We start from the raw sequence: 22910 nt of genomic DNA on the forward strand, positions 1-22910 counted from the left end.
TTCTGTAACTGAAGTCAGCTGTCTGCTTCATTTCAGCAGGATATATAAACAGCCACTTCATTACGGGACAATATAGTGAGGGGGATTGACATTGTTCCCTGCAGCAAAGAGCAACAATCCAGACAGCTGTGTTGCCTGCCCGGTGCCAGGGCTCAGGACATCTGCTCAGTGCTGGAGAGGAACTTGCAGTGGGAGAGGGAGAATCCAGAGGTTGTGGTCCATGTAGGTACCAACGACATAGGTAGAACTAGGAAAGAGGCTCTGCATAGAGAGTATGAGGAGCTAGGCACTATGTTAAAAAGCAGAACCTCGATTATTACCTGAGCCACATGCAAATTGGCATAGGCCAAATAAGATTAGAGAAATGAATGCATGGCTCAAAGGTGTGGGAGAAGTGGGTTCCGGTTCATGGGACACTGGCACTAGCATTGGGGAAAGTGGGATCAGTACCGTTGGGACGATCTACACCTGAAACGTGCTGGGACTGGTGTTCTAGTGAGCTGCATAACTAGGGAAGTAGGGAAGGTTTTAAAATAAATAGTGGGGGCAAGGGATCAAATTTGGGAAGATGTGGTAAACCAAAGAGTAGAGACAAGGCAAGAAAGAAAGGTATAAATATGGAAAATGATAAACAGAACATAACAGGAAGGGATAGAGAGTACAAATCTAAGAGTCAAACAGCAGTCAAAGCTAGTGGTTACAAAAATAATAAAAGGACAAAACTAAAGGCTCTGTATCTGAATGGGCATAGTATTTGAAACAAAACAGATTAATTGATAACGCAAATAGAATTAAATAAGTATGATCTGATAGTCATTACAGAGACATGGCTGCAGGATGACATAGATTGGGACCTGAATATCAAAGGGTACGTGACCTTTAGGAAGGACAGGAAGCTAGGAAAAAGTGAAGGGATGGCTCTGTTAATTAATGATGACATTAATGCAAGAGAGAGGGATGACCTGAGTTCAGGAAACCAGGATGTAGAAGCATTGTGGCTGAAATGAAAAATGATAAAGGCAAGAAGTCACTTGTGGGAGTAATGTACAGACCCCCTAATTGTAATTACATGGTAGGACAGATTATAAAAGAAGAAATAATGGGATCTTGTCAGAAAGGTGCAGCAATAATCATGGGGGGATTTTAACCTACATATAGATTAGAAAAATTAGATGGACATAGGTAGCCTAGATGACGAGTTCATAGAATGTTTTTGGGGCAGTTTCTTAAGACAACACATTTTGGAGCCAAGCAGACAGCAGACTATACTAGACCTGGTATTGTGCAACAAGATAGGGTTAATTGATAACCTCATGGTGAAGGAACCCCTGGGTAGCAGTGATCATAATATGATTGAATTTTACATTCAGTTTGAGGGAGAGAAGAGTTGGTCCAAGACTACTATTTTAAACTTAAATAAAGGCAATTATGTGGGAATGAAAGCAGAGCTAGCTAATGTGGATGGGGAAAGGAGGTTAAGTTTAATAGGTCAATAGAGAGACAGTGGCAGACATTTAAAGGTATCAGAATACACAGAATAGATAGGAAGAAAATTTCCAAGGGGAGGACCCACATTCTGTGGTTAACTAAAAAGGTTAAAGCCAGTATCAAACTTAAAGAAAAAGCATATAATTATGCAAAGAAGGGTGACAAGTCAGAAGACTGGACAGACTAAAAACAGCAAAGGATGACATAAAGATTAATAAGGAGGGAAAAATTAGGGTATGAGAGACAAAGCTAGCAAGAAACATAAATACAGATAGTTTCTATAGATTCTTAAGTAAGAAAAGAATTAACAAAGTGAACATTGGTCCTACAGAAAGTGAGTCTAGGAAATGAAAAATGGAAAATAAGGTGATGGCAGATGGCAGATCAAGTGATGAGGTATTTTACATCGGTCTTCACTGTAGAGGATACAAGTAACATCCTAGGAATTGCTCTAAATCAGAAATTGGAAAGGAGAGGGGAAATCAGGAAAATTACAATCATACGGAAGTGGTACTTAGCAAATCATTGGAACTGCGAGCTGACAAACGCCCGGGTCCTGATGGACTTTATCCCAGAGTCTTAAAAGAAGTGGCTGGGGAGATAGTTGATGTGTGGATTTTAATTTTCCAAAATTCCCTGGATTCTGGAAAGGTACCATTAGATTGGAAAAGAGCAAATGTAACTCCTTTATTCAAAAAGGGAGGCAGACGGAATGCTGGAAAGTACAGGCCAAATATCTGCTATAGGGAAAATGTTGGAAGCTATTATTAAAGACGTTATGGCACTTAGAAAAATTCAAGGCAATCAGGCAAAGCCATGGTTTTGTAAAGGAAAATTATGTTTAACCAATTTATTACCGTTCTTTGAAGAAGTCATATGCACTGTGGATAAAGGGCAACTGGTGGATGTACTGTACTTAGATTTCAAGAAGGCATTTGGTAAGTTGCCACATCAAAGGTTATTGCAGAAAATAAAAGCTCATGGTATAGGGGGTAACATATTAGCACGGATAGAAGATTGGCTAGCTAACAGGAAACAGAGAGTAGCCCCAAAAGGGTCTTTTTCTGGTTGGCGGGATATAATGGGATCAGTGCTGGGCCTTCAACTTTTTACAATTTATGTGAATGACTTGGATGAGGGGATCATAGGTATGGTTGATAAATGTGATGATGATACAACGATAGGTAGGAAAGTAAGTTGTGAAGAGGACATAAAGAGGCTACAAAGTGACTTGGATAGGTTAAGTGAGTGGGCAAAGATCTGACAAATGGAGTATAATGTGGAAAAATGTGAAATTTTCCTTTGTGGCAGGAAGAATAAAAAAAGAAGCATATTATCTAAATGGTGAGAAATTGCAGAGCTTTGAGATTCAGAGGGAACTGGGCATCCTCGTGCATGAATCACAAATGGTTAATATGCAGATATAGCAAGTAATTAGGTAAGCTAATAGAATGTTATAATTTATTGTGAGGGGAATTGAATATAAAAGTAGAGAGGCTATGCTTCAGTTGTACAGGGTATTGGTGAGGCCACATCTGTAATACTGTGTACAGTATTAGTCTCCTTATTTGAGGAAGGATGTAAATGCATTAGCAATACAGAGAAGGTTTATTGAACTAATACCAGAAATGCCAGATTGTCTTATGAGGAAAGATTGGGCAGTTTAGGCTTGTATCCGCTGGAGTGTAGAAGAGTAAGAGGCAACTTGATTGAAACATATAAGGTTTTGAGGGATCTTGAAAGGGTGGATGTGGAGAGGATGTTTCGTCTTGTGGAAGAATCTAGAACTAGGGGTCACTGTTTAAAAATAAGGGGCCGCCCATTTAGGACAGAGATGAGAAAAAAAATTTTCTCTGAGGGTTGAGTCTTTGGAACTCCCTTCCTCAAAAGATAGTGGAAGCAGAGTCTTTGAATATATTCAGGGCAGTGGTAGATAGATCCTTGATTAACAATGGGTAAAATCTTACCAGGGGTAGGTGGGAGGTTACAGTCAGATCAGCCATGACCTTATTGAATGGCAGAGCAGGCTTGAAGGGCTAAGTAACTATAGCAGCCTACTTACTATGTGCAACTCCACGGGAGGATTGCTAACATGACAATAAAAGGATTTGGAGTAAATCACTTGGAAATGCCTTCTTGTCAAGCCCTTGGAGTGGGTGCAGAGGAGATTTACTAGAATGGTACCGGAGGGATTTCGGCTATGTGGAAAGATTAGAGAAGCTGGGCTTGTTCTCCTCAGAGCAAAGAAGGTCCTGGTGTGATTTCATTGATGCATTTAAAATTATGAAGCGGTTTGATGAGAGCAGATAGGAAATTATTTCCACTGGCTGGAAGTTTGGTAATCAGCCACTGTAATTGACAAAAGAACCAGAAGCGGGATGAGGAGAATTTTTTTTTAACACATTGAGCTACGATCTGGAATGCACAGCCTGAAAGGAAGCAGATTTAATAGTAACTTTCAAAATGAAATTGGATAAATACTTGAAAAGAATGGCCTCCTTCAGCCAGTTTCTCACCCTGCAAAGGCCACCAGATGTATTTGCTTCACATGTAGTTTTTGGCCACCCCTGTTGATTCCCTTCCTCCTCAGTCCTTATTAAGTTCCCCTGGTAAAACATTAGGGGACACTCTGTTACATGGAATGATTTTTGGTGCCTTGTGTAATGTGGAATCCAGTTACATATCTCCATGAGGCTGATATAATGCCTATATACTTACCTGAACTACTCCAGTCAGTTTTCATTGTCATCAGATGAGAATGTTTATTATCCGTGTTAACTACCACTTAAAAAAAATTATGCAATCATAGCTTTATCACTCCCCCCATCCCTCTCATAATTCAATGCACATGCAAAGGCCCCATCAAATAGGATTAAAATCACAAGAGAGGCTTTTTCTAATATTCCTTTTTAATTTATTGAACCACCTCTCAGATATCTCACCTACTCTGGAGTGAAACCATTTCACTCCATTAGCATAGTTCAAAGAATAATCCATTGGATTTTTGTATCAAATAATTGGGTTGGGGGTGGTGTGTGTGGTAAAAGAACCTTTAAGGAACAGGATCTTTAAAGAGTCTTAAATTATCAGTCTGTCCTTTAGATAAAGGGTGTATAAATTAATTTACATAAAACACACAATAAACTCAACAACCATTAATTAGCTAAAACTAAAAGAGCCCTTTCATATACAAGATCTATAGATGTAATCAAAAAACTGTCAAAGCCCCCATAACTTATAACCACTTACAATTAGGTTTTAAACACAGGGACACAAATATATTAAATAAAAAATTCTGGCTAATTTACAATGTTTAATTCAATTGCTTTCTTGGCTGCAAAAGACATGGATATATTTTCGTAATCAACTCCAGGCGTTTGACTGAAACATTAAAAAAAAGTTCAACTAAATAGCATGGCAATTTAAAAGCTTTTTTCCTGGTGCAAACATCTCCTGAATCAATGGTATTTGTGTTTTCAGGAGAGAGAAACAAGCAATGAGTCCTGGGCACGTGTTGTCAATAATGTTGCTCCTCTTCTGCCGTAACCAGTGTTTCAAAACTGCATCTTGGTGACTCATCTTGCGTTAGTAGGGTCTGAAAGCAGAAGCAATGCACAATTAGAACATTAGTCAACAAGCGCATTAATGGAGTCTGGCTGCTCTTGTTACCATTCGCAACACAACACTTATTTGTAAGCTGGGCAATAAAAAGAAAGTACCTTTCACAACCAGGATGTACCAAAGTGCTTTACAGACAATGAAGTACTTCTGAGTTGCAGTCATGCAGAAACGCAGTAACCAATTTGCACACAGCAAGATCCCAGAAACAGCAATGTGACCAGGTGACCTTGCTAATGACATGGCATATAGAGATGGGTTAACTGCCCCATTCTTTTAACCAGAGGACATAGATTTAAGAGGACTGGCAAAAGGACCAGAGGGCAGAGGAAGAGAATTTTTTTTAGATGCAATGATCTGGAATATATTGCTTGTAAGGGTGCTGGAAGCAGATTTGAAAGTCAATAGCTTCAACAGTCTGCCCATAATTGCAGCCAAAACCTTCCAACACTCATTGGCAATCAACTGCCATTCAGAGTTAGCTAATGGCAACTTGCATTTCTATAACCCCTTCCACAAAAGAAAAACATCAAGACACAAGAAACAGGAGATATTAGGAGGGATTGACAAAAAAAGGATTGACAAATGGACACTCATTTTGAGAACGGAGGCGAGGTAGGCAGAAAGGTGGGTTGGGGGATGAAAAGGGAGGGAGTTTCAGAATTTGGACCTTGGTGTAGGTACAGGAGCCAATGGTTGGAGTGAAATGAGAGGATACATAAAAGGCCAAGGTCAGGGAATGGAGAGTTTGAGGGGAGGAGGGATTTTTAATGTTCGAGGAGCCATGAGAATGACTATTTTAAATAATGTGTTCAAGAACTGGAGTGATGGACAAATGGGACATGCGTGGGATAGGATATGGGCAGCAGAGTTTTGGATGAGCTGTTGTTTTTTTTATACCGAGAGCATGAGTAGTTAGGTTTTGGAGGTGACAGTATGGATGAGAGTTTCAATAGCAGATGGGCTGAGGTAGAGGTGGAGATAAATCTTGCCAATCCCACTGCCTACAGCCTACCAACATTCATTGTCAACAGTGATCCCTATACCCCCTTAACACCATCCTGCAGTCTGGTTAAACTCTCAACCAACTAGGGCCACAGTGCTGCCATTTATTATCAGAGCACCCATATCAAGAATGGCCAATATTTCTGGGTGCAAAGGGACAATTGGTTCGTACCAAAGTTGGGGGTCAACACCTTCAAAGTGTGGACAATGTAGGAAAAACAAGTTTCATACACTAGACTAGTTCCTGGGATGAGGGAATTGTCCTTCGAAGAGATATTGAGACGACTCCATAGAATCTCCATATATTTCATGGAGTTTAGAAAAATGAGAGGTGATCTCATTGAAAATTATAAAATTCTTGAGACTTTACAGGCCAGATATTGAGAAAATGATTTCCCTGTCACAGTCTCAGAATAAGGGGTCAGCCTTTTAGGACTAGAATGAAAATTTTTTTCACTCAATGTGTCGCAAAACATTGGAATTTTCTTCCCCAGAGAGCCGCGGACACCCAACCTTTGAGTATATTCAAGACAGATTTTTGGATACCAAGGACATTAATGGATATGGGGATAGTTCTTTTCTTTCATGGGATGTGAAGATTGCTGGCAAGACCAGCATTTGTTGCCCATCTCTAATTGCCCTAATAAGGTGGAGATGAGCCGCCGCCTTGAACTGCTGCAGTCCATCTGATGCTGGTTCACCCGCAATGCTGATAGGAAGGGAGTTCCAGGATTTTGATCCAGTGACAATGAAGGATGGCGACATGGTTCCAAGACAGAATGGTGTATGGCTTACAGGAGAATCTGTAGGGGATGGCATTTCATGCATCTTCAGCCCTTCTCGTTTTAGTTGGTACAGGCTTGGTGAGTTGCTGCAGTGCATCTTGAATATGGTACACACTGCTGCCATTGTGCCTGGATGGGGACGGTGTGAATGTTTAAGGTGGTGGGTAAGGTGCTGTAGCCGCATTCATCCATGGAAGTGGAGAGCATTGCAACACTCCTGACTTATGCCTTTTAGATGGTGGACAGGTTTGGGGAGTCAGGAGGCAGGTTATCCACTGCAGAATTCCCAGCCTTGGTCCTGCTTTTGTAGCCTCAGTATTTATATGGCTGGTCCAGTTCAGTTTCGGGCCAGTGGTAACTCCCAACATATTGATAATAGGGGATTCAGCAATGTTAATTCCATTGAATGTCAAGGGGAGATGGTTGGATTCTCTCTTGTTGGAGATGGTCATTGCCTGCCATTGTATGACATGAATGTTTCTAACCAGCCCAAGCCTGAATGTTGCCCAGGTCTTACTGTATATGGACATGGACTGTTTCAGTGTCTAAAGAGTCCTTGAATGGTACTGGAGCTTTGTGCAATCATCAGCGATCATCCCCACTTCTGATTTTATGATGGATGGAAGGTCATTGATGAAACAGCTGAAGATGGTTAGGCCGAGGACACAGAGGAATTCCTGCAGCAAAGTCCTGGGATTGAGTTGATAGGCCGCCAATAATCACAACCATCTTCCCTTGTGTTAGCGATGGCTTCAAGTGGAGAGTCTTCCCCCCAATTCCCATTGACTTCAATTTTGCTCAGGCTCCTTGATTCTACACGGTGAAAAACTGTCTTGATGTCAAAGGCTTTCAGCTCTCACCTCACCTCTACAGTTCAGGTCTTTTGTCCATGTTTAAGCTAAGGCTGTAATAGTGTCAGGAACTGAGTGGCCCTGGTGGAACCCAAAATAGGCATCGGCGTGCAGGTTACCGCGTAGTGTCACTTGATAGTGCTATTCATGACACTTTCCATCACTTTGCTGATGATCAAGTAGTGCTGGAAGGTAGAGTTGAGGTAAAAAATTAGCCATAATCTTACTGAATGACAGAGCAAGCTTCAGGGGCCAAATTTCCTACTCTAACCCCAATTCTTATGTTATTTTAGAAGGGGAAATTTAACAGGACACTGGGCAAATTTTTATTCAACCATAGTGAATGTGATACTGTACATTCTGACATCCTGAAAAGTCTCCTGGTTAACAATCCACAGAACAGACACACAGTACTGAAGTAGTGAGAAGCATTGTGTTAGAAACAGAATTGAGTTTAGTTTCCACACCACAAAATGGACATTAGAATGATCCTTTTTCAGTTTATTAGTGCCGTACAAGGGGCTGAACAACTGGAGGCACACGCAAGCCACAAATTTATTTTAGTTCAAGGCATCATACTCACTGTGAGGTTGTTCATGCCTTCTGAGAATGCCCCTATCTGCTCAACTGTCCTTTCAGAATCCTCCATCTGTAAAAGGCATCATTCACATCAAAGCTGAGTCACAACAGAAAACCCTAATCTGATTTCCAAATTGTTTCTCCTGAATTGATGCTGGTTTGGTAACAGGTACATGACTTGCTGGGGAAACAGATTGAGCCAACTTCTGATGATTGTAGGACTCAAGTCAAGCTTGATTTCCCGATCAGAGAATGCTGCACAAGAGCAAGAAAGCTCCCATTTGCATAGCTCATGGCTATGAGTCCAATGTTCAACACTATTATGGCTAAGGTAGGCCATTCAATCTCTCTCAGATCATCTACCCAGAGAGATGCTACAATTCCCTCCACCCCATCCTGTAAAGCATCCATATATTTTTAAATGGCATAAAAGTTTTCTTGCTCGCCATTTTCTTTCCTGGTTGACAATGTTAAAGGGCAATTTAATAGAGGTGTTCAAAATCATGACGGTTTTGATAATGTAAATCAGGAGAAACTGCTTTCACTCAGAGAGGATTGGTAATCAAAGGTCACTGATTTAATTGGCAAAAGAGCGAGAGGGGACATGATGATGATTTTTTTTAATGCAGTGTGTAGTTATAAAATGGGATGCACAGCCAGGAAGCATGTGGAAACAGAAATTTCAGAAGGGAATTGGATAAATTCTCGAAGGGGAAGAAAATTTGCAGAGCTATGCAGAGAGAACAGGACGGGGAACTAATTGGATCGCTTATTTAAAGAGCCAACATAGGAACGATAAGCCTCCTTCTGTGCTGCATGGCTCTATAATCATCTCCTCAGACTTATTTCTCACACTTTTGGTCAAAAATTCTATTGGTCTTGTTAATTGATGCTCTGCATTGGTTAGACATATTTAGTGTTGAGTTGACTAAGATTCCCATCATTTAAATTCCTTCATATATATTGAGTTAATGTCTACCTAAAGAGGTGAGGAAAACCCTCAGTGCAGGAGAGCTTTGGGGACCATAGATCCAAAGTCACTTCATCTTCTGAAGAACATTACAGATCTTTGGACTCTAAGGGAATGGAGGGAACTGGGGATAATGCAGGAAGGTGTAGCCAAGTTAGAAGATCAACCATGATTTTATTGATTGCTAGAACAGGCTCAAGGGGCTGAAAGGTCTACTCCAGCTCCTATTTCTTATGTTACACTTGGGCACATGCCACACCATTCTGTTATTGGTTCAACACACTTGTCAATAAAGTCTTGCAACTGAAGTCTCTTCCCAAATTTAATGGGCTTTTTGTGGCAAGTATCATTACAGGTTTATTTGTAATTTGTTTGTGAAACCAAGTCTGATTTGGGTCTCAGTGCTTTTGACTCTGGGCAGGACAATGGGCAGACTAAACTGTAGGAAGAGGGAGAGCTTAAAAATAATAGATTTATTGCCAAGAACATGAGGTTATTCCAATTGAGAAGGAAATTAACTCCATTGCATGAGGTGTGTGGCAGCTGTGGAACATGGTGCATGTCAGTGGAAAAAGTGGCCTCACTTCTGGATCCCTCACTCCGGCTTTTGAGATAATACCAAAGACAACGTTTTAAAAATTTTACCAATGGCATCCAAGCCATTAGTGTCTCCAGTAACCTGCAGCCTAAAGGTAAAGGCAAAATCCATTAAACTGTCTGGATCTTCAGCTACTATTATCCAATAGACTTGGAGTTGACTTAGGTAAAATTTTCCTATGTGGTTAGAACAATCCCTTTTCCCAAAACACCCCCAGGCCCACAAATGCCAAACTGAACAGACCAATGAATAAAAAAACATAAGCATTACCAGCACTGAATTGCTCAAGTGTGAGACCTAAACCCTTTGAAAAGGGTTTGAAATTGAATGCTGGATTAGAATTTTCCTAAATTAGCAGCTGATTTAAAGCCAAATTATTGTCAGGAAACATTTTCACAGAACTATAGTAAAAGTTGAATGAAAGCAGTCATCCTGTTGGAATTTTCTTTTAGAAATAGTGAAAAAACATTAGTTGCAATGAATGTTTTTAATAGATCAACTCCATATATCTACCTACCTACACATCCCTTGACTCCACCACAGCCCTTGACCCCAGCTGCCCACCACATCCCTCGACCCCACCAAATCCTTCGACTCTACCTAATCACCACATCCCTCCAGGGCATGTTGGCCATGGAAGGAGCGTGCATGGTGCAGTTCAACAGACTGATAATCAGCTGGGAATCCTTCCACCATCTCACTGCTATTCCCCAAAGGGAAAAGTGTGAGAGAGATAGGCTAAAAAATACCCTCATCCCTTAACCCCAACAAATCACCATGTTCTTCATCCCAACCTACCCATTACATCAACCTCATCAAATCACATCTCACTCCCAACAACCCATATCCTGCAGTCTGACCAAATCACCACGTCCCTCAACCCCACCTACCCATCAAACCCATCTAACCATCATACCCATCAGCCCCAACTAACCAGCTTCTAGCTACATCAATCAACCCCATCTACCCATCATATCCCTCAACCCCATCTATCCACTATATTCCTGAACCTCACTTACCCTCATTACTATATCCCCCTACCTCATTTACCCATCTTCTCATCATTCCCCTCTCCAGGAAGAATTAAATGCTCTCTAAAATCCATGAACATTCACTCGCCTGCAACATATTACAAACTTTGTTTATCTTTGGATTAAAAAAAAACTCCAATTGCTCTAATTTTAAATTATCATGAGCAATTTGCCCGAATAAGCTTCTCACTATTCACCATGATCTCAGAAACTAATTAGGCCACTGCTAAACCCTCCATGGCTGCACGGATAGAGTGTGGCAGTGAGATTAATTTTGCATTGTTCTAATAAAGAGCTGGCAAAGATAAATTGGGGGCCAATGGCCTCCATCTGTAGTGCAAACCTCTGGTTCTGTGGAATACGTAACACATTTGAGCTAAATCCCTCATAAGTACTGTTTTAACAAAGCTTTTAACCCAGTTAATGCCTGTGTTAAAATAGCGGAGAGCAATTTGGCGCAATTGTTTGAAGAAGAACGGCGCTGATCGTAGTTTCTAACCTCTGCAAGGGAACAGTTTTCAAACTGTCAAAGCTCAGCAAAATCTGTGAAAATAATTTACCACCAAGACTTTAAAGACAAAAATGTAATTGGCGGCAGTGTGGCGATGAATATGACCAAAGCCCAAATCAACTGGAACATTCTAAAAGATGATGGTGAATTTATCACACAGAAATTGACCCATTTGAATTATTAGATCTATGCCAGGGGTTATACTCCATACAAGGTTCCTCCCATCTCTCTTCATCTCACCCTATCAGCATAACCTATTCTATGTATTTACCTAGCTAACATCATCTTATTTCCAAATGCCACACCCCTGCCCCAAACACAAAATGAAACAAAGCAAAACTTGCCAATAAAAATCTCTTTATTCGCAATTTTGTAAAGACAAAATTAGAACATTTTATATAGTCCTTAAAATCTGAGATTACCCAACAGTGAGTTTTTAAAAAAAAACTCAAGAAATTATTACCAGTGGCATTGATAATGGATATAAACTTGACAGGTAATTTTTGATTGACGTGTCAATTTGGGAAATGAACATTCTTTAAAAAAATTCGGGAGTGGTTATCAGTGTCAACTTGTTTATCAAACCTAACTTAATAAAAGTTACAAGTTTTGTTTCTAACATTTCTGGGCTAGTTATTGTGTGTGATAGGGCCTAGAGTTCATATAATCAAGATGAAATCCATGTTCTCCTTAATTTTCACATATTTCAAGTTTCTGATACTCCTTCCAGATTTATCCATAACCCCTTTTCCAAACTTTAAGGACCTTCACAATTCAGACAGGACGAAGCTACCTCATCTTCAAGGGTTGCATTGCAACGTTTGGGCATAAGGGCAACAATCTGGACCTCCAGATTTGAGATGATTTAGAGAACTAGGTTCAGTGGATTTTTTTTAAGCCTCATCAGAAGTAATCTACAGGTATTTGAATTTTTGTGTTTGTATCCTGCCTCACTCGGTTCTACAAACTGCCACCCCAATATTCAGCACTTTCTAATCTCCCGCTGTCCCAGGTCTTTGTCTCCCCGCATCCATCAATATTGCCAACTAAACTGAATTTGGTGAACAGGAAAATTTGATGAGGTACGAAGCTGGGAAATCCATCCTCACTTAGTTTAAACATCATATCCTTTTTTCCCAACCTATTCTGAAGAGATAGGATAACTACAAAAGTCATTCTGAAGGTATTACGTTTCAAGCTGAATTCAGACTCTGATGGGGAAGTAAATGGGTGAACCACTCAAGGCAGTGTTCTGCTTGTCCTAACATTTCCCTAAATTTTAACGATTAATATGCAGCTGAGACAATTTTTCCAACTTGGCTTTCAGTGGTCTCTCTCTTCCATCCCCAAAAGCCAAACCCATCCTAAGTTGAAGTGGAACCACTTGGAAAGGAGTCATTCTCATCTGCTACTCCTATGGGTACATCCCCCTGCAATACAAGGAGGATCATAATTAAACTGTACAGAGCCCTGGAGCTACAGGATCATCACTGTCCTAATGCTATCCTGGATGTTTCAGTAATAGAACGTTACATCGACTCTACTGTAACCCTTAAAGTAGGATCATCCCACAACAACAGCCACCAAACAACCGTGGCATTTATCCTGCCTACTGGTTTACAGGTGAGTCTATCTTTGGCTCACAGACACCATGCAGGATGGTACAATCTGGATCCTACAAATGAGCTTTGTTCTAGCAAAACATTACACTGAGCACTTTGGAGCCAAACCTCATTGCTTGCCGCTTACATCATCTGACTGCTGTGACTTTTGCAGCAGGACTAAATATATCTCACTTATGGTTCAGGATAAATACTTATTCAAAATAACATGCACCAAGAACATGTCTACCTTAAAAAAATATCGGGGCAAATTAATGAACTAGGACCCCCAAAATGGAGCTTTGCATGACAGAAGAGCGTGGTGGGAATCTGGGTGATGGTGGGGGTAGGGAGCTTAGTGTGTCCTGTGTGGTTTTCCCACATTTAATTTGATCGCGCCTGAACTTAGAACACTAAATTTGCATCACCTGCAGATAGGAGAACATGTGACAGAGGGCAATGATAAAGTAAAAATCCTACAATGGGGTAGAGATTAGGCATCGACTTATGAACTAGCAAGTTAAATCACATCTGGTAGCAGGTGCATGGAGACAGAGATGTCCCTTTCTTTAAACGTCAAATCATTTTCTATGCTTACTTTTCTACTATTGTATCTCCTAGTTTTACAGGAAAGTTTAACTTAACATTACCGGCAGTTTAAGAAAATGACAAATATCTTGGATTAAGAGAATACACATGATGGGAGAACATCATACAGACACATGGCACCCAGTAAGGAAATGCTGACGGTTTCTTTGCCCCTACACTGGGGAGGTGCTGTATTCACTGACGTTGTCCTCTTGTCACACACATCAGGATTCCACAGGCCTGTTATGCACGATTTCTGGTCTGTTCATTCTAATGCATCATGCACGTTATTTCACTGTCTGCCTTGTTAGATACCCATTTAAGGGGCCGACCCATTGGACCTGCACTTGGAGGTAAAATTCTATAGATTGTCCCTGAACAACGGACTGAAACTTCCCGAGAATTATCTTGGAGCCCCCCCCCACCACCCCCAACCCCCACCTCACCTGCACTTCTAGAAGAAGTTACACCGGCGGAGCAGCACTGAAGGGATTTACAACAATTGTGGCACAGAATGGCCCCCATTCCACTTAGTGACTCACTTAGTGTCAAATACTAAACATCACTTTCTCTCCAAATTATAAATATAAAATACATACATTGCCCGTAAATATTAAAACACATTTTATACAGATTTCAACCCTCTGGAATTACATAATATGAAAGATTATCGATAAGATTTCTCATTCCAAAAAATATATTTCTGCTGATTCTGTACAAGTAAAATGGTTTAGTGAACACACACACACTTCTCTTCACTTTAGGAGTTACTGTGAAAATGGCGGGTTAAAGGAGGCGGCTACATTTCTGCATCACGGTAAAACACCACGTTGTTATTTATCTGTCACCAAACTGTCATTCGGATGGTTAAATCGTTACTTTGGCTTGAGCTTTCTGGATGGTTCCTCCAGACTTGTGTTAGTACGTTAGCGAGTGATGCCATGCCCAGTGCTCCACTGTCCTGTGAGGTTACCAAACTTTATCTTTTTACAATCCTGGCTTCCTAGGATCTCCCACCGAGGCGGATCAGCACTTCAGATTCCCCACCTGCTCCAGCCTGCTCAAGTCCCTGTCCGCAACCACCTTCTTCACTTTGTATCCCCCACAGTTCCTCTGGGAACCATTGGCTGCTGGAAGAATCATGCCCGGGGGGCAAAGGTAATCACTCGACTCATCAAGCTTCTTCTTCCTCAGATTTCCAAAATGCGAAAAGCCGAGCTTCTTTGGCTAGAATGTGAGAGAGAGAGAGAGAGAGGGGGAGTCAGGGATCAGTGTACAGTTTAAGATAAAACCGTCACTAAGTTGGGTAACATTCTCTCACTACTGAGATAGAGTTCAAGTCTGACTCCAGAGATTTGAGCATACAATCTAGGTTGACAACTCACTGCAATACTGAGGGAGTGCTGCACTGTTAGAGGTGCTATCTTTCTAGTGAGACATCAAACTAAGCCCTGTCTGTCCTCTCAGGTAGACATAAAAAATTCCATGGTGCTATTCAAAGAGCAGGGGAGCTCCCCACAATTTTCTACACTATTGAATACAGATTTTGGTCCGGTCACGTTTTTAGGCCCCACTCCCACAGAGAGTTGTGGAGATGAATAGCAATGATGCATTTAAGGGGAAGCTGGATAAACACATGAGGGAGAAAGGAATAGAAGGATTTGCAGATAGGGTGAGATGAAGTAGGGTGGGAGGAGGCTCTTGTGGAGTATGAACACTGCATAGACCAGGGGGGCCAAATGGCCTGTTTTTGTGTTGTAAGCAATTTTAGCTGGCTTGGCCAGAACTAAGGGTCCCAAAGATCACCAGGAATGGGGTATCAGGTCTTATCTATATCTTCAGGGTTGGTCAGCCCGTGTCTGTCTCAGCCCCAGGGGCCCCTTGCCTCTTGAAAAAACACAATCTCGGGGGTCACTTGTCTCACTAGCAGTGAGCCGCAGGTGACTTCCAACAACAATTTGCATTCATACAGCACCTTTAACATAGTAAAACATCCCAAGGCACTTCACAGGAGCCATCATTAAACAAACAGCAAGTCACAGAAGGAGGTATTAGGACAGGTGACCAAAAGCTTGGTCAAAGAGTAGAGATTGAGGTGCGGCTTAAAGGAAGGGAGAGAGATAGGGAAGAGGAGAGTTTTATAGAGATTATTCCAAAGCTTAGGGCCTAGGCAGCTGATGGCACGGTCACAATGATGAAGCAATTAAAGCTGGGCATTTTCACTAGCGCACAATTGAAGAGGTCTTGTCATGACAGTATAATCATTTTTATAATATTTTTCTGGTCTATTGTAAAGTAGTTTTATGGGGGTTGTGTTTTTCTGTGTGTGCGATTTAATTATATTTTGTAGCCAAGCAGACTGCAAGTTGAAGTTTATTAAAAGAAGGTGTAGAAGTGTCTTTAATATGCTAATGAGTAAACATGATTGGGGTCTTAGCATGTAAGGCGTAAAGGAAATTTGCATTTTTAGATAGATGAAGGGGGATTTGGTTTTCAAAGGGATCTCAGTCTCTTTACAAATAGCCAGACAAGCAAGCTAAGGAATGTGTTTATTTTTCTCAAGGGTTACTGACAATATATAATGGTAACATGAGAAGATTTTTATTATGAGAAAGTTAAAGTTCCAAAGACATATGGGGCTGAATTTTCCCGTCGGCGAGGAGGGGGCGGGGCCCACTCGCCGACGCGAAAATGACGTGGGATGACGTCGGGGGGAATCTCCGACATCATCCCGCCCCATTTAAATATTCAGGAAGGTGGGGGCACAGCGCAATCAGCTGTCCGCCCATCGACCTGTCAATGGCCAATTGAGGCCATTGACAGGATAATTAAAACAATTAAAGGACCTGCCCATCCAACCCTAAGGTTGGTGGGCAGACCAGGAGCCCCCGGCAGGCTTCTGAAAAAACATGAAACCTCATCACCGGCGGGATGAGGTTTTATGTCAGTTTTAAAAAAGTTTATAAAAGTTTTTGTGCAATTTATTGACATGTCCCATCTCATGTGACATTGTCATATGAGGGGGACATGTTAATGATTTTTTAATTTTTCTATTTTTGAAGTTTGAAAACCTTTCAGCAATCTCCCTGAGGCAGCACTTAGCCTCAGGGGGATGTGCGCCCTTTCATGTGCATGCGCGAAAGAGCGCACTGTCGCATTTGGGGAATCCCCCACCGGCCACACAGGAAGCACATAGCGCTCCCCGGCGGACCTCACGCTGGGAGGGCCTTAATTGGCCCGCCCACTTAAAATGGCGGCGGGGCCCACTTCTCCGGCGGGGATTGGCTCCCCGTCCACCGGAGATTGGGTCGGGCCTGCCCACCCAGCAAAAAATTCAGCCCTTGGAAACAATGGAATTTACATATTAAAAAGGAGAAGAACATACATAAAAGAGAATGAGGCTGTGTGTCAGGGGAAGGCACTGAGAGATCCAACAGGAGAGTGTGAAGCCTCCAGTATTTGTGCATTAAACCTGCAGTCCACAAACTACGAAGCTGGAGAGAGCCATTTTGAATTCCACTGTCCAGGGTATTGTGTTCATTTGCTGGATCTCTTTAAAATCCAAAATCTATTTTTGGATTGTGTGTAGCTGAGAGCCAGGTTAATTAGGGATTTTATAAGTTATTATAGTAGTACCTTGTAGTTCTATGTATGTGCTTGAAATCTTCTCTTTTGTTAATAAATATTTTAATTTAGTTTTTTTAAAAAAATCTGAAAGTCTTGGCGGATTTATTACTTCTGAATTTAGGGCACGCATCTGGGAATAAATACAAATTGCGAAACCGCTGTGATAGCACGATCAAGTTTCCTTCATGGATTTGATCCGCCTGGCACACGTCATCTGCTGCGGCATAACAGTGTCAATATCTCAGAAGGCTGTAGAGCTGCAGGAGGTTACGGAGATATGAAGAGATAAGGCTTTGGAAGGATTTGAAAACAAGGAAAAAAAAAACTTTAAACTTGAGGTGCTGCAGGTTCAGGAGCCAAGCGTTGAACACAGAGGCAAAGGGTGAATAGGGGCTTGGTGTGTATATACAGCAGCAGAGTTTTGGATGAGCCAAGTTTATGTAGATTGTAAGATGGGAGGCCAGAAATGTGAGTGTTGGAACTGACGAGTTTGGAAGTAATAAAGGCCTGGATGAGGGTTTCATAAGGCGATAGAGGGTTAGAGGGGGCAATGGGCTTTGAAGGGATTATGGAGGCCATTGCCTAGATGATTGGGTGGGGGCTAATCACTTCCGCTGCTCCGAGCTCCACAGGAACAAAAAACTCCACCTATCAAGTTGGTGCCCATTGAAGAATTCTGGGTGGGACAGACCTGACACCTGCTTTGCTCATTTTTAAAACAAAGTCATTCAGCAAACATTAAGCCCCTAGTTAATATATTCAATTAGCTGAATGTCCATATTAAGCAGCTGCAGGGACGGCTAAATAATGATCCCCGTACATTTAGCAGTCAGACCAACACTATCGCATTGCAGATTGGATGTAGGCCCTTCTACTTCTATATTGGTACATTTATCCCCAAAAGCCAAGCCCACAAGCCCAAGATATACAAATTTCTACTCCTCTATCTCCATGTGGAGCACTCGCCTAATGACCCAATTGAGTGTCAAGTTGGTTCAATTAACATGTAGAACAAGGGCGTGAACTCACGGGCTTCATCTTTTCCCCCAAAATTTATTCCAGGGGTTTGTGTGTCCTGACAAGGCCAGCATTTATTGCCCATCTCTGCCTGCTTCTCGAGAAGGTGGTGAGCTGCCTTCTTGAACCGCTGAGTCCATGAGGTGTAGGTACACCCACAGTGCTGTTAGAGAGGGAGTTCCAGGATTTTGACCCAACAACTGTGAAGGAACGATGATATAGTTCCAAGTCAGGATGGTGAGTGGCTTGGAGGGGAACTTGCAAGTGGCAGTGTTCCCATGTATCTGCTGCCCTTGCCCTAGGCAGTAGAGGTTGTGGGTTTGGAAGGTAGGCAGTTAATTAGTTAACCATGACAAATTTCATTTACTCAGTAGAAGCAAATCAAACAAACTCAGCAACTAGTCACACTGAACCATTGTTCCTTTGATCAAGTGATTTGGTTACAACACCTGTCCTGTACAGTGAGGGTGACCCTCCTGTCCAGTGAGGTGCTGTGTGTGGCAGAGCAGGATTGTGTACCTACCCTCACTTTCGCTGTGGTGTTCAGGGGTGTGTAACTGCTTGACTCGATTAACTCTCTCTTCTCATGTTGAGCCTCTGGGCCAATCAACAGGTTGAAGTGTGTGGTCAGGTGTCGCCGAAGTAATGTCTTCTGAGGTGGGATATTGAGGAGCAAAGCCATTGTTTCAGAGTTAAAGCGCGGCTCTAATATCTACACCAAAGACAAAAGAAATAGGTTAACAGATACACATTTCATTCTGTCTTTCACTCATAGCATGGAAGAAGGGAAGGTAACTATATTGGATACTGTTGGCATCATATCGATTACCAGAATCATACTGACTGCCTTTCACTCAGCCCATGCAATTTCTCCATCCAAAGTCTTGATTTTAAAATTCCAATCCTTGCTTTCAAATCCCTCCATGGCCCCGCCATCCTCATCTCTGTAATCTCCTCCAGCTTCACAAACCTCAGAGATATCTGCACTCCTCTAATTCAGGCCTCTTGCACTTCCCTGATTTTAATTGCTCAGCCATTGGTGGCTGTGCCTTCAGCTGCCCTGGCCCTAAACTTTGGAATTCCCTTCCTAAACCTCTCCACCTCTCTCTCATCTTCTTTTAAGACACCCCTTAAAACCTACTTCTTTGACCAAGCTTTGACACTAAGCTTGAACATCTCCTTATGTAGCTTGGCGTCAAATTTTGTCTAATAACATTCCTGTTAAGTGCCTTGGGATGTTTCGCTGTTTGAAAGGCACCATATAAATATAAGATTGCTATTGTTCTAAACTAATGTCTAAAAAGAGCGGTGTACATTATTTGCCACTGACAATGAGGGGAGCTATTTGAACTGACGCACTTACAAGAAGACCACCATGTACGCCGCTCCCTCGAAGGTTTGGTGCATATTCCGCGAGATCCACCGACCTCAGCCATTCCATCACGCGATGGTTTGACCACTGGACCACATCGGATGGAGAGGTGTGATTCTGATCACAAAACAAAATTTTTTTAAAATGTTGCATTGTTAGAATCTTAAAAAGTAATTTTCTCCGAACAATTCCTGAGAACTTCAAGAGCTTGCCTTCTTTCACAAGATAAAAGTTTGTTTAAAAATTAAGTGCTGATAACAGAACCAAGGGTGAGGAGGAGGGCGTTGCTGGAGAAAACAATAGTACCAGAAAGTCTGATATCACCACAGCTAAAACGTGCACAGCAAGGTCCCACAAACATCAGAGCGATATGTTTTTGGATCTTGGTTGAGGGAAAATACTGGCCAAGATTCCGGGGAGAACTCATGTGCCTTTCCTTTGAAATAGTGGTCCTGGAACCTTATGCGTCCACCTGAGAGGATAGATGGGGTCTCAGTCTGATGAGGTCTCATGTCTTACCTGAAAGACAGCACCTCTGACAGTGCAGTACTCTCTCAGTACTGCTCTGGGAGTGCCTGTCCTAGATTTTGTGCTCAAGTCTCTGGAGTGGAACTCCAACCCATGACCTTCTGATAGAGAGGTGAGTGTGCTACCCACTGAACCATGGCTGAGTCAATCATCTCCTGGAGTCAACCCTGGCGAGGTTAGATTGGAGCAACCCCACCAGATTGCACTTAAGATGGATGGGACCATCTGACAGATCTGAGAACCAATATGCTATTCTCCCAGCCAGATTGTGTGCCTAGATGATGCTTTCCTCCAAGGCTCTGTCCACCCTCCACCCTTTGTCCTTCAATCAACAGCAAGTGCGTCTCACCATCGGCTGAGAATGGAAGCCTCCTTACCTCATCGGAAGGCCTACGTCGAAGACAGTTGGGGTGGAACTTGTTGGCATGTAGCACATGAATGGCACACTTGATACTCAGATGATGCAGCTGGCTGGTAACTTTTAGAAACAAGAGGTCATTCTGCAAAAGAAAGAGAGAACTCTTTGGTCAGATCTTCCTGCCTGACTGCATGTTCACACGACAGGCTCGGTCCAACCTCAACCTTACTAATATGGACAGAGTTTGGTTAGCTTGCTCACCTTCCGGCTCTCAGTTTATTTTAGGGAACAAACTCCACAATGGCCCATTGCTGATACACTCCTGTCAAGCGCCGTGTGAGAAGGATCAGAAACTGACCATTACATGGGTTCCCAATGGGAGTTCTTTTTAAGTTTTCCTTCATTGTTATGGCATTTATGGCTTGACATGTCTACATGGGCCTACACACACAAGTGCTTGAAGGCGACAGGGCAAGTTGAGAAGGCTATTAATAACATACCGGATCCTTGGCTTTACAAATATAGGCAGAGGTTGCAAAAGCAAGGATGTTATGCCAAACCTTGAAGTCACTAGGTGGGTCTCCATTGTGTCCAATTCTGGGCATCACACAACAGGATAGATATCAAGGCCTTGAAGAGGGTGCGGAATTATACCAGGAATGAAAGACTTTTATGGAGAAGCTGGGGCTGGGGAAGATAAAGGGGATATTTAATTGAAGCGTTCGAAATTATGAAGGGTTTTATTAGAGTAAATAACTGGTTCCCACTAGTGGTGGATTTACAGTTAGTGGGGCCCTTTGCTCAGCTTCTTTTTGGCCCCCCTACCCCAGACACAACCCAAAACTACGGAGCATAGGTTACTTCATCGGCTTTTACCGTCACGTAACAGCTTCTGCACACTATCATATAAGCTCAGATCTCACCACTCAATTGAGATAACTTTGGTGCCTCTAATGAGATGACACAACTTAAAACGTGTATGCAAATGAGTGCTGCTTTGCTCTCATGGCGCAATCAGTTAGTACACGGTACATTAATACTGCACTGTCAGAGGGAGGGGGCCGAGGGGGTGCAGCACTGTCAGAGGGAGGGGGCTGAGGGGGTGCAGCACTGTCAGAGGGAGGGGGCCGAGGGGGTGCAGCACTGTCAGAGGGAGGAGGCCGAGGGGGTGCAGCACTGTCAGAGGGGGCCGAGGGGGTGCAGCACTGTCAGAGGGAGGGGGCCGAGGGGGTGCAGCACTGTCAGAGGGAGGGGGCCGAGGGGGTGCAGCACTGTCAGAGGGAGGGGGCCGAGGGGGTGCAGCACTGTCAGAGGGAGGGGGCCGAGGGGGTGCAGCACTGTCAGAGGGAGGGGGCCGAGGGGGTGCAGCACTGTCAGAGGGAGGGGGCCGAGGGGGTGCAACACTGTCAGAGGGAGGGGGCCGAGGGGGTGCAGCACTGTCAGAGGGAGGGGGCCGAGGGGGTGCAGCACTGTCAGAGGGAGGGGGCCGAGGGGGTGCAGCACTGTCAGAGGGAGGGGGCCGAGGGGGTGCAGCACTGTCAGAGGGGCAGGGCCAAGGGGGTGCTGCACTGTCAGAGGGTCAATCCAGGGAAATGAGCAGCCCATTTATTCCGAGGTTCCAGTTCCAGGCATTGTCTGGATCCCAGCCTCCTTCCCCCACAGGCAGTTTGTGTGCCTGCGCGGGCAAAGCTTTCCCGGCTCAGCATTCACACTGAATGAAAGGGACTGCCCCGGCCAGCAGCCCTCAGTCTGCCAAGTGCTGAGTTTTCCGTGTCGGTTCGGGTAGTGGCAATGCTGCTGCTGCTGCTGTGGATCCGGGGGCTCTGGACGTGTTGGGCTCTCGATAGAAGGGAACCTTCCCCCCCACGTCTTCAGTGAACACAGTGGGAGAGCTGCCAGGAGGTTTTTTTGTATACAGCCAAGCAGACAGTTTAACGTCTCATCTGAAAGACGACATTTAAAACAGTTCAGCACTCACTCATCATTTTGGGGCCCCCCTGTCGTTTGGGGGCCTGTGCTATGGTGCGGTGTGTTTTGATGTAAATCCGCCTCTGGCTGCCACTGGTAGTAGAGTCGGTAACCAGAAGACACGGATTTAAGATCATTGGCATAAGAACCAGAGGGGAGATGAGAAGAAATGTTTTTACACAGCTGTTGTGATCTGGAATGTGCTGCCTAAAGGATGATGGGAGCAGGTTCAATAGTAACTTCCAAAATCCTTGAAGGAGATAGAAAAACAACTTGAATTCATAAGGCAAAGGCATGTCACAGGAGCGAATGTCAAACAAAATTTGACTCTGAGTCACATACCTAGATATTAAGACAGATGACCAAAAGCCTCTTCAAAGAAGTAGGTTTTAAGAATCATAGCAGAACGCTGGAT

The 22910-nt window shown here is 43.0% G+C and overlaps 1 protein-coding gene across 5 annotated transcripts in view; it reads right to left on the minus strand.

Moving 5' to 3' along the window:
* Positions 1 to 4379: 4379 nt before the first annotated feature.
* Positions 4380 to 22910, minus strand: part of ppfibp2b (PPFIA binding protein 2b) — a 254599-nt gene continuing 236068 nt past the window's right edge. For all 5 annotated transcript variants that reach the window (XM_078549397.1, XM_078549395.1, XM_078549396.1 and 2 more), the window contains 6 exons: positions 20547 to 20669; positions 19633 to 19758; positions 18793 to 18981; positions 14673 to 14852; positions 8331 to 8396; positions 4380 to 5083 (listed from right to left, as the gene is read on the minus strand). In XM_078549397.1, the coding sequence (XP_078405523.1) occupies positions 5006 to 5083; positions 8331 to 8396; positions 14673 to 14852; positions 18793 to 18981; positions 19633 to 19758; positions 20547 to 20669 (762 nt within the window). In that variant the 3' untranslated portion in view covers positions 4380 to 5005. The remainder of the gene's footprint in view (positions 5084 to 8330; positions 8397 to 14672; positions 14853 to 18792; positions 18982 to 19632; positions 19759 to 20546; positions 20670 to 22910) is intronic.

Source organism: Cetorhinus maximus, chromosome 9 (genome assembly GCF_964194155.1).
Source record: "Cetorhinus maximus chromosome 9, sCetMax3.hap1.1, whole genome shotgun sequence".
NCBI classification, from domain to species: domain Eukaryota; kingdom Metazoa; phylum Chordata; class Chondrichthyes; order Lamniformes; family Cetorhinidae; genus Cetorhinus; species Cetorhinus maximus.